Below are 12,852 nucleotides of genomic sequence, written 5' to 3'. Positions count from 1 at the left end.
ATACGTCGATGGGATTTTAAGCGTCGTTATCATTCGATTTTACGACTTACGAAAACGAATGAAATTCAGGCATTGCGTATAGTGGAGCGTCGATTCCCATGTTACACACACCCTTATTCATTTCGCATAAATTGTTCTTCCGATCGTAAGGAGAATTCCGAATGTTGTACGTCGTAATGGACGTGGTATGTTCACGGAATATTTCCTATCGTTTTGCTCTTTCAAATTTACTTAGATTGTTATTCTTGTTATTACTAAAACGCGCCTATTTCCTTTGAACGTAACTATCCTGATTAACTTAATGCATCGACGAGCGTATTTCGAATTTTAATGGACTACCGTAATTTTTTAAATATGTAATAACAGAAGATCTGATATAGATTTTATTGAACAAAACATTTCTTTAAATCGTTAGAAATTATTTTTTCCGTCAAACAAAACGTTAGTATTCTCGACTGGTATGCAACTTCATAAATTTTCGCTGTTCTTCTCTTAATTGCTAAAGAAAAGTCGTCGAACTCTTCTAACCAGCGTAGGAAGGTTGTAGGAGTAAGAGATTCATGCTTTCCCTCGTTAGCATACTGGTATCCTAACGATCGCAATGCAATCAACGGTTTATATTAAATCACATAGCTCGTACGAATTTTTAATATTTCGAGGAAAAACTATCTAACGTTAGAAGTTAGTTCGATATGAAACTTCGTTATCGTATTCGATATTTTACCATATGAAAGTAGAAATGTACGACAATCTTCTAAGATAATGGAGACGCGTTCTATCCAGAAGTTATTCTTCGCGTACATGTAACATACGCAAATCTGAGAAATTCCATGCGGTATCGGACTAAATCGTGTTCTTGCAACTTCTGGAACGCGAGGATGATTATAATCTGACAGGTTGGTTTGCAAGTAACTTGGTCAACGTATACGTCAAACGCCTATAATTTTCCTAACTTTGTAAGAGCAAATACGTTGAAACGAAAAAGAAAAAGAAGATCAACATTTGCACGTCCTAGCGCGGTCGAGAAAGATCGGAAGCGTTAAGATCGTGCTTTATACGCGTGCGACCCCGACTGTGTAATTATAGGACGCAGGCGATAAGAGAAGGCCTGCGGATTCATAGTTTGACAGTAAATGTATGCACGCCCACTTTATTTTTCTCTTTCATTCTCTCTTTCTCTTTTTTTCTCTCGTTCTCTCTCTTTCTCTCTCTCTCTCTCTCTTTTTCTTCTTATAACATATAAACGTTAAAGCTCATACCAGTAAGAAGGTCGGCTTATACTCCATCGAAACAAGCGGAATTCTTTGCTTGCATAAGTCGATATATTAAGTTTACTAAAAAGTTTTCTCTGTCTGCGTTGTTGAAATAAACGAAAATTATTAATATCTAATTTAAAAATGTAATTTTATTAACAACTTCCTATCTTCGAACAGAAGTTTTTGAATTTTTTCCAGACGGAATGATTTTCACTTGGAAGTTAGAAAGAACTCATCTAATCTGAACTTGAAATCGAATAAAATTAGAAAATTTTCTGCGATTGATTGACTGATCTAGAAAGCTTCAGATTTATATAAGAAATATGATCAACATCACTGAAGCAAAAATGTTTATTCAGTTCATAATAAATACATATAATATTTTATATAAATTTTTGTTTGTTATTCATATGTACATATATTATATATATATATATATTATAAAATCGTATTTTGTGTATGTGCGTGTATGTACTTTCTCTTGATTTCCATTATCTTCTTAACTATAAGTTTGTATTTGTATTGGGTCGATATCTGAAAAAAAAAATTATATCATTGTTTAAATTTACCCATGAATTTTGTTATTCATCTCTTGTTATTGTTCATTCGTCTTTCATTAATTATATGAAAACAAAAGTATCAATTTTAGGATTATAATACAGCAAAAAAACTTTAGCTCGTTAACTAGATAATTGAGTTCTATAACATTAGAAAAAGAAAGTAGAGATTAAAACTAGAGATTAGAAATTTACTTATATAAGCATATATAATGCATATAGAAATAAACCATGCGTTATAAACATTGGTAAGCTTGCTTCTTAATGCTTTTTGTTGTCTATGATAAAAACACATTTGGTAGCTGATTATTTATTGCTCTACCTATTATTTAATACTATATAAATAATGGACATGTGTCGAATGAATATAGGTAAGAAGTATTACATTTATGATCATCTCACGTAAAATGACGCCATCCATGATTCCCTATTTCCACACATGTTACACTAAATCATAATTCTCTTATTTATAATCAAGCACTTCTTCTCAGCAAAACCTTCTGGAAAAAACTGTTCAAAACTTGACAAAGCAATAATCTTTTTCCAAGCATAACCCGTAATTTATTCGTTATACTTGTCCAACATCGAATAACGAAGCTAGCATAAGTTAATCGCTCTGGCATCGTTAATTGGAGATTAATTCATCGCAAGAAAGAGAAGCGGTTAAGCGTTGATAGTAGTTAAAAGGAAGATCATAAGTTGCGATTTGACGAGCTGGCTGGCGCGTGGTAAAGCGAACGTATAACATCGCTAGGGTATGCATACGTATTACGAGCTGGATATGTGTAATGAGGTAAGAAGAAGGAGTGCGAAGGAAAAGCAAAGGGAGGAAAGGAATGGAGAACTACTACCGAGAAGTAAAAGAAGACGAAGACGAAGAAGAAAGAAAGGGGAGAAGGAGAAAAAGGTGGACGAGAGGAAGGCAGACAATAGTAGCCAAGGACAGGCGGTATTCAAATGCGATCGCCACTGCTATTGGTTTGCGCAGAGAGAAACATTTTTACAGACTATCATGGTTGCAGGACAAGCGTCATTTTTTCTTTCTCTTTTGCTTTCTCTCTCTCTCTCTTTCTGTATCTTTCTCTTTTCTCCCTCTTGCGTATCTCTTCCACCGATTTTTCTAAGACCTTCCTTGGGTTCTCCCGCGCAAAAGAGAAATGAACTTTTAGGACGTCCATCAGAGAGCTTTACTACTCATTGTCAGGAAATATAGTAGTAGGTACGGTGACGTGCGAACATAAGTCCTTCCGACGGCAACTCCTTAAGAAGGGAGTCTCGTGTTCATTCGAAAGATCTTCACGAACGTATTGCAATTCTCTTCCTTAAGTCTTCGAAAGGGAAGCTTTTAAAGCAATCTCATGTCGCATGTTCCACGATGTTCTTAAGAACTTACATACCATGGATTCGTATCTAAATTAACAGGAGTAATGGACCGATAAAAATAAGATAGCAATTAATGGAGCGGCGTAATTCGTTTTTATAGATCGGAATCGTACAAGCGGAGTAATCGGTCTTTAGAAATATTCCCGCGGTATGTATGTATGTACATGAAAATATCTCTTCTCAACGATCGTTACGAGGGAAAATATCAAAGGCGATGTCCGCACTTTCGTCCATTAACACTTTCCTTCGAGCACAGCACCAGCTCTTAAATGTTAAGAAGTAGGTATTCAGTGAAGTGTTAAAAGCGTTCCCAAGATCATATATACACACGCATATACGCACACAAATATGATATATATAATATATATACATACATACATATATATGGTGTGTGTGTGTGTGTGTATATATATATATATATATATATATATATATATATATATTGATGTTGTAAAATAATCTTCAACTAGATCAAGCATTATTAAATGTAATGTCTATCTATTTAACTTTTTTTTTATCCTTCATTACTAACCGCTAATTACCAACAAGGGCTAATGTAAACAGCGCACCACTGGAGCTCGGTACGATGATTAACGCGTTAATGACGCTTAATAACAGAGTCTCGATGGTAAAGAGTATCCATTAGAATATCATTCTGTTCACATCCCTTCTATCTCGTTATTAAAGTAAGCGCGTGCTTCTCTTATTCAGCAATATTCTATCTCATCTTTATCTCTTTTTGGAGGTATCATAGACTAATCGGGAAATCGACCTGGATTCACCGGAATCAGATCGATTTTTTTTTTTTACGTGATATACGAACGAGAGATCGAGCGCAAGGCTATCATGGTCCGTTCACATTCCACCGAAACGATCCAGTCGATCGAAGATATCCGGTGCCTTGTTGGGATCATTAGCGTGAGATCGTGTGACGTAACGAGCCAATCAGTGTCCCAACCGCCGGAGTAATGACCGTGTAGCGAGAGGTATTAGCGTCGTGGATGGACGGGCGATACCGTTAAACAAAACCTTACCTTGTGAACTCTGACCTGTGGGGGAGCAATTGCTACGCCAATGACGAGGATGATCTCGATCAGTCCAACGTAACCTTCCTCAATTCTGATCGTTTAAACTACTTTTCTCTTTTTTCTTCGAACGCTTTCATGATTCTTTTTATCCTCATTCAAGGATCAGGAAAAAACGCGATCAATCGACTCATCAAAGCGATCGACGTTACGGATATTAAAGCGATAAAATTAAACTGAACATGAATAATATATATATATATATATATATATATATATATATATATAAAGAGAGAGTCCGCTATTATTGAACTATATTGTATTTATTTGGGATTTCAAGTGATTGGATGATGTTAGTTAAATAACGAAAGTTTTGTTTAGTAGTGCGTTAATATATTATCTATTGCTTATTAATCAGACATTTACAGTGATGTCTATTTTGAAACAATTTGAAATAACTAATCTGTCAAGTATAAATTATATAAACATGTATTTATATCTATTTATACCTTTATACTCATTGGAAAACTTATTCATACATATACATGTGTATGTGTGTATATAACATACTATTCAAGTTTTACACTTTATTTCGACAAATAATCTTATTTAATCCTATGTTTCACTGTAATTTTTACTGTAACATCATTTAGGATAATGCGAAATCTGATATTTATAGCATAAGAGCATGTTGTTATACTGTAAGTGAGAACTTATTATTACATTTATTCTATAATTTCGTATCAATTTTCACAGTATGTAATTCTGGCAGAACATAATTACAGTAAAAAATTAATTGAACTGTTTTCTTACTCAGCGCCTATTCACTATTTATTTATCAATTTTGTCGATTATATTATATTACAGATAATTTTTGGTTTCTTGTTTCTTTTAATTAATTCTTTTAAATAATTGCTGAAATTCCGGCCAATAATTGGATTTCCTGTTATTCACTTTTATAATATTATAAAATCACATAATTTTTTTTTTAACTATAAGTGTTATTTCTATATTCTTCTAACTCTAATTAAAATTTAAGAACATGTAACATAATCACATGATGTTATTTTGTTTGACAATTTTGTTTTTAAACATTTAATAACTACTTTGTTTATCCTAAAATCATGATCACGTGATAATAAAAAAATTTTTTGAACATTCTTGAAGACAGATAAAAGATCAATACATCATCCCTTTTCGTGTAGTACCTATAATTAAGGTCGATTTAGAGTATGTAAACCACAATTCGATAACCATCGAAAACTCGTTCGTTACATTCTTTCCATAACCATCCTTCAGGGTAAAATGTTGATCGCAGCTAACCTGAGCATTCCGAAAGTGTTGATTTGGGTTTACCTTATCCTGAATCCGAGTGTTGATCCTATCTCCGCTCCGTGAATAAGTGTTGATTGTCCAACGAGTATTTGCCCAGTTCCCTTCGATATTAACAAGTATTACACAAAATTACGTAAGATATTTACAGTTGCAAATACTTTTTAATATTTTGTAACAATCTCATAGATCTTCAATTTTCTCTATACGTTATGCAATTGCATCAAAAACTTGTTTTAATTTTCTTAGATATTAATAGGTATAATATAAAATTGTATAAGATATTTACAGTTACAATATTTTTTGACAATATTTATATATAGTATTTTTTAATATTTTGTAACGATTTCATAGGTCTTCAAATATGATTTAATTTTTATACAAAAATTTTTTTCTGTACATTACTTAGTTGTGTAAGAACATGTTTTCGCATAAGTCGATGTATTCCACATATATTGACAAAATTTTATTAAAATCAATATTTCCAGATTAAAAATCTTCCTTTGTTAACTTTTGTCGATCGATCGTGTCTAATTTGTTAGTTTTTAAAACTCTTAAAAATCTTGATAAGTTTTGGATTTCGATAGATCTTGAATTTACAATATTTAACAAATCACTCTGTTTCTTTTCGTCTAAGTAAACGCTCAACAAAAACATAATACGTAGGTAAGAATCGACATCCGATCTTTTCAAGAAGAACACTAAAACAAACCGTTTACCTTTTATCGATACGTATTAAGACTTTGAAAAAGACTTAAGATCCATGAAGACTAGATTTTTTCAAGAGTTTTAAGTTTCGAATCATGTTCGAAATGATTCGAATTTTTTGCCATATATACAGACTCGAAAGAATTCAAAGTATTTCATGGTTAAATCGCATCACTATCTACGGTATTCAATGTGTTAAGCTCCATTTATAAGAACAGGTACAAAGCCAATTATAAATCTTCAAGCTACAACTGAAACTAATTTTAAATTTCCAAACAATTGTAATTATAACGTTAGGTAATTATATATAAAACATAATATTAATTTTTGTTTTCTATTTTTTATATACAAATATATAATGCATTTTTGTATCTACAATTTTATGGGATAATGGAATTGATGGGTATGCATGGGATTTTAAAAGATATCATTTGTTCCATTGAACTTGATCTTTCTTGATCTCGTTATTCAAAGTCGCACTTATATAAAAACACCATTTTGCGATACAAGTGTTTAAAGTTTTCATTCTCATAGATCACTACAATTTTACTCGTGGCATAAAAAAGAATATAAATTACAAAAAATAAAGAAAAATTATATTATAATCTTTATTTATTTTTTTAATATCAAATACAAACAATTCTCTAGAAAGTATGAAAAACTATATTAAAAAATTGTTTAAATTATGGAATGAAACAAAAATAGTTAATATTCTAAATCATTATATATAATTTTCATTTGTCTTCCCTACTTGTCCGATTTCTGATCTTCATTTCTGGATAAGTTATTTTCGTACCACTGTATATCTTCACTTTCCAAATATTTCATTAAATTTAAGTTTTATAATTTTTCTGATTTAATATTTCCTGAGTTTAAACTTAAATTCAAACAATCATGTATCCCTTGTTAACAGAAATTAAACATCTATTAACATAATTTTCATACAATAACTTATAAAATAAGATTACTTTTATATAACTATTTCAAATATTTACATTTTATTTATGTATTACTTTATTATAATATATTTATATATTATCTATATTTTATATAATACTTTTACATATAAAAATAATTTAAAAAAAAAAGGCACTTCGTAAAACGTGATTTCTTTAAGAAATGACCTTTTTCCACCCAACTTCTCAATTATCAATCCATGATATATTTTATTAACTTGGAGACATTCGAAGCTTAAAGTCGTCGATTCACCGTACAGTGGCTGTCACAACAGACAGGACATTAGTAACAACGATATAGCTGAAAGTCCGTAGCCGAGAGAAAGAAAGATAAGAGATCTCCTTTCGTGTTTCTCGGTGTGTCGAGTGCGGGCGTGTTACATGTATAGATACGCATATATGTACATGGAACTCGACGATCGCAGAGAGGTGCGTGTGGGTTGCGCACGAATTCGTGGCACGCAGCAATGGCGCCGCGTGAAAGGCTAAAGTCACGGCTTCGTGAACGTCGATCACGATTCGATAAGGGAGCCCGAAAAACGATGAAGAGCAAGAGAGGTACGGTAGAGGTACTCCTCCAAGCCTCCAAAAGTTTTCTGAACAGTGGGAGCATTGTCCTTGCTGCACCGTTGGAGCCTTTGCCCTTTCCTTGTTTCTTCCTTTAGTCCTTCGTTTCTTCTTCGGAACAGTCAAAGGAACCGACCAAAGGAGCCCCGTTGAATTTAGCCAAATATATTTACAGCGCGATAGTTATGCGTCCCTGTCATCGGCCGAAAACGTATCTCTATCTCTTTCTCAAAGTGAAAGAAGAGTAGGTAAATCAGTAAAGAGAAGATCGGATCGTTTAACCGACTCATAAAACCTCTGACTTTCAAACGAGTGGAAGGGTCAATATTGACATAACGAGAGCAGACTCGCTTGTTTGCTTTTGGCCAATTTCTGAACAACGTGATCTTCGGAAAGATCGCAAGAATAACGGGGATTGGGATGGGAGAGAAAAAGAAAAAGAGGGAGAGAGGTAATTCTAATATTTTCTTACTCGTTTAATAGATCGAAGAAATGGTCAAATACTGCTATTATTAGACATCTATTTAATGTAGATCTCTTCTCGATGCTCTTGATACTTTCTAATTAGTCGTCGTATAATCAGTCTTTTATCCGTTGTACCTACATAAATGGAATAGCGCGTGTCGAAATTAAAGATCGAAATAAATATAGACAACTCGTGCGGTGGTTTTAACAACGTGGTAAATTAATAAACGAGAATAACATGAACTCGCTTCCACGGAGGATCCTTAGGAGAAGATCCATGGTCAGCGGCTTTCGGACGAGAAAAAGGAAGCGAGTGGACATGGAGAAGGATGCAAAGAGACGGTAAGGATAGGAACATAGTCGGGAAAAGACATACGCTTGTCGCGTTCACGAGAAAGCGAAAGAAGAGAGAGAGGGAGAGAAAGAGAGACAGAAAGAGAGATGAAGAAGAAGAAGCTCTCGGTGAGCTAGAAACAGGGAGAAAGAAAGAGAGAGACGAACGTTCGAAGGAGTATGCGAAGAAGAGAAGAGGGAAGAGAGAATGCGGAGGAAGAGGAAAACAAAAACTCTCGCGAAGCTCAAGCCACACAAAACCCGAAGAGCCGGACGAAGAGTAAGAAGAACGAGAACCAGCCCGAGAGAGTCCAGGCCATCCAGCCACGGAAAGGTGTAGGGCGAAAGAGGTAGACCGTATATAGGGTGCTCCGTGAAATTGCGAGTTTTCACGAGCATCGTCTTTACCCGATCATCCTTTCGAATGCACCGAGGTTATTAAGGTATTCTAACCGAGAGAATCGAGAGAAAGATGTTCGATAAGACAACGAGAGTCTAGTCTTAACTCCAACGATTTTGCTTGGATCGCGTTGAGCATGTTTATTTCGACGTTCTAAGGATATATGTGTAACATCTGCCGTTGAAACGTTTAGTGAACGTATCTATTACGCTTTACATAAAGGCTGCCTTTCAATGCTCGATAATACCGGTGTAGATAATATCGGCTTGTCTACATTCTCATTTCTTTTTGTATTCCTTTATTTTTTCTTTTTCTTTATTTTTTCTTTCTGTAAGAAATCACTAACGAAGAAGACAACATTTATTTTTATAATATCTTCAAATAAGATACATTTTTAATTTTCTTTAATTTTTTTAATATATCCATTAAATATTACATTAAATTATAATTTATACTGTATACTAATAAGTATGTAGTACATAGTATATAAGTATACAATGACTTATAATTACGTATAATTTAAACATAATTACGTATAATTTTAACATATTCGAACATAAATTCACGATTCATTTCGTGAGAAAAATATGAAACGAAACTTTAATCGTAGAGTATTAACAAAAATTCAATACGGAATGAAATCCGTATAACATCGAATTAATAAGATAAATCATCGATCAACTTTTAAAGAGGCAATCGAATCATTCGAATTTTGTGGCTACGCTATTGCAACGGAACAATGCTTCTCATCGACGAAGCTCTCTCGAGTTCTGGCTACGGTGGCCTCCGCGAGGGCCGGTAACGTCGACAAATAAACTAGAACGAGGCGTACCAAACGAAATGCCGCAAAAAAGAGAATCGGTCTCGGCGGAGCCGCATACGAACGCATTGCTTAGCATCGAGGACGAAGACTTGGGGTTAAGTGCGAGTGAGAATGTCGTTCGAAAGAAGCCAACGTTGTCGTTGTCGAGTCGGAGATCGAACGGTAATCAAGGTAGACGGGTTAGAAAAGGCGATACCTGAAGAGAGAAAAAGAGCGAGAGTGAAAGAGTGAGAAAGAGAGAGAGGGAGAGGGAGAGAGAGAGAGAGAGACGCGATGCTTCGTCGTAATTCAGTCGAGGAAAGTTACCTCGACGTCACGTAGAGACTCTCTCATTGTTCCATTTTAGATCGAAAAGAACGATTAATGCGGAACAACATTCGGTCGGAAGTTCGAAACCATATCGTTTGCTTTCATAACGGACTCAAGGAAAGCGCTGTTAAATGTCATCGTTCCCATCTCCCCTTTCCCTCCCATAGATACATCTAACTATATCGTATATTTTAATCGCAAAAAGATGAGAGAAAAGAGAACATGATCGTAACGATAAACGAATGAACGTAAACATTGTCATTAATTTTCTTCGATTTCGACGTGACTTTGAGGAAGAATATAGTGGAACGTAGCCAAAATCGATCGTTCAGTGCACGAAACGAAATCGAAACGAAACGAAACGAAACGAAACCTTCGGGAATGGTCTCGTCGATAATACGTTGATTTTTGAAGATCTAGCAGCGTTCTATGAGACGAGAAGACTGACGAAAACAACGATGACGATGACGTCGATGTCAACGACGACGACGACGATGACGACGACGACAGCGAGGTGCAAAAAGGAAAGAGTGGAAAAAAGGCGAAGAGATAAAGTAGTGTACAAGAGGGTGAAGGGGCACTCTAAAGGCCGGAGTGGGACGAAGGGACCTGTAGGATGGGCCAAAGAACCGGAATTTTATACAGTGGCGTAACACGCCAGATAATACACTCGCTTGGAGTCACGAAACTCGCTGTCGATGTGCCGAAGCTCTCTTTCTCTTTCTCTCTTTTTCTCTTTCTCTCTCGTTCTTCTCTCTCTCTCTCTCTCTCTCTCTCTATCTTTTTCTTTCTCTCTTGCCTTTCTCCTTTCTCGAGGTCGAGATCTCCTTGTCCGATTAGAACCACGGACGAGGTTGACCGTTCCTCTTATCACGAAGCCCAGGGACTTGTTCTTTCCCGGTCAATTAAGTAACCTGCGTTACGCGGCTAATTAATTTCAGCGCAATTAATTAGGCGCATCTTGGTCGAATCGCTAAGTACGTTTGCTTGTATTGAGTCTTTAGTAACCAGGCTTTTTCGCGTATCTTTTTCTCTCTTTCTCTCTCTCTCTCTCTCTCTCTCTCTCTCTCTCTCTCTCTCTTTCTCTCTCTCCGTTTCAATTCGATCGTACTCGAGCGACGCGTTTCGATGCTCGTTAAATCGATATGGAAATTACCTACGACGCGGCCAAGATTTCGTTAGCGATCGAGATTAGTAGTAAGCGTGTGGTATAATGCGTTCAAAGTCGCACGAGACGTCATTTGCTATCAAGAGTGGAATGAGCTCGCGCCTTTCTTAGCCTCACGTCGATGTCTCCACCGTTTAGGACCGATCGACTCTTCTTTCTCGTACTTTTGGTATTACCGATAAAGAAGAAATGGACAAGGATGGTCAGCAGCGGCGGTAAGACGAGTAGGAGAAGACTTGTGTGGTACCGCACGGTGGCGGCTTCTAGTGGCGTTGGCCAGAAGTATCAGTGACCTTGCCAAGGTCACCGTGTCCTAACTACTTCTCGACCCTTACTGTCTCTGTCTTTGTCTCCGGTTCTTTCTCTCTCTCTCTTTCTCTTTCTTTCTTTTTCTCTTTCCCTCTATTTCTCTCTCTCTCTCTCTCTCTCTCTTTCTCTTCGTAACGCATTCGGTCCTTATTATTATAAAGCATTCGCCCCGATTCCCCTGAGGCCGTGTGCCATTCATACGCCTCTCCTTCGTCTTCAACACTCGTCTCGTTATTCTCGCCCACCCTCCTTCTTTCTACCTCGCCCAAGCTCTCTCTTACGCTTCTTATTTTTCTTTTTTATTTCTTTTTGTCTTCTCTCTCGTACACGACCCTTTCTTTCTTCATCGAGCCGGTTCGATACTGAAATCGAAACCACTGGACATAGGCCATCGTTACGTTCTTCTATTGTGCGATATAACCATCTACGTTAGATGTCTCTCGAGTTTCTAATATTCGTAAAACTTTTCGTATTTGCTTCACCATCGATTAACAAAGAGATTTATCATTTCTCTCGGTTTTTTTTTTCACAGGAACAAATCCGGTGATTCGTACGGAAGTGATGCCGGAAATAATGGTAGTGGAGGTGGTATAGGAAAATGGCTGCGTGAACATTTAGGAGGCGGTTCGAAAGGAAGCCACGATATTCATTCCGCATTACCGTCGAAAACAAATGGAAATCACGCGAACGTCAGCAACGAAGAGAAGTACTTTGCCAGAGCTACTATTTGCACATCACAAAATCTTTACTGCAGTCTACCAAGAGAACACGGACGTCACGGTTATAATAGTATACGAAAGAGCCCTCATGGGAATTCTTCCAAGTCTCAAGGACAGGATAGGCCGCGATCGAGTGGCTCTAACTATCACGAGAAGTTCGTCGGCGGCGATCCTGGTGGTTTGACGAGAGGTGGCCCTATCTACGGCAGCGAGGGTAAGAGCTTGAAGAAACGAAATCGCGATCGACGAAGGCATTCGCTCAACGAGCCTCACGTGCACGATCGACAACGTCGTAGAAGGTGAGTGTCGATATTTTATTTAATCATGTCGTTAACATTGACGATTTATCGTCGAGCAAAATGTCATGGATAAATTCACGAAAAGTCATGGTGGACGTAGATCGTGACGAGATGAGACGATTAACGGTACAAAGAATATCGAGAAAACTTTTCTTAATGCCTATCAATAAATCCTCTGTATACTTTTTATACGATAGGCAGCTCGCCTATAACGTGTCCGTGATAGTAACTGGTCGGACATTG

General features: G+C 36.3%; 1 protein-coding gene across 2 annotated transcripts in view; it reads left to right on the top strand.

Annotated features, from left to right (window-relative positions):
• LOC127071817 (serine/arginine repetitive matrix protein 2) overlaps positions 1-12,852 on the top strand; it is a 243,704-nt gene that overhangs the window by 20,597 nt on the left and 210,255 nt on the right. For both annotated transcript variants that reach the window (XM_051011521.1, XM_051011520.1), the window contains exon 2: positions 12,124-12,609. In XM_051011521.1, the coding sequence (XP_050867478.1) occupies positions 12,124-12,609 (486 nt within the window). The remainder of the gene's footprint in view (positions 1-12,123; positions 12,610-12,852) is intronic.

Source organism: Vespula vulgaris, chromosome 23, assembly GCF_905475345.1.
Source record: "Vespula vulgaris chromosome 23, iyVesVulg1.1, whole genome shotgun sequence".
Classification (NCBI taxonomy): Eukaryota; Metazoa; Arthropoda; class Insecta; order Hymenoptera; family Vespidae; genus Vespula; species Vespula vulgaris.
Note: the sequence above shows the minus strand (reverse complement) of the source record. Positions and strands in the feature narration are given on the sequence as shown.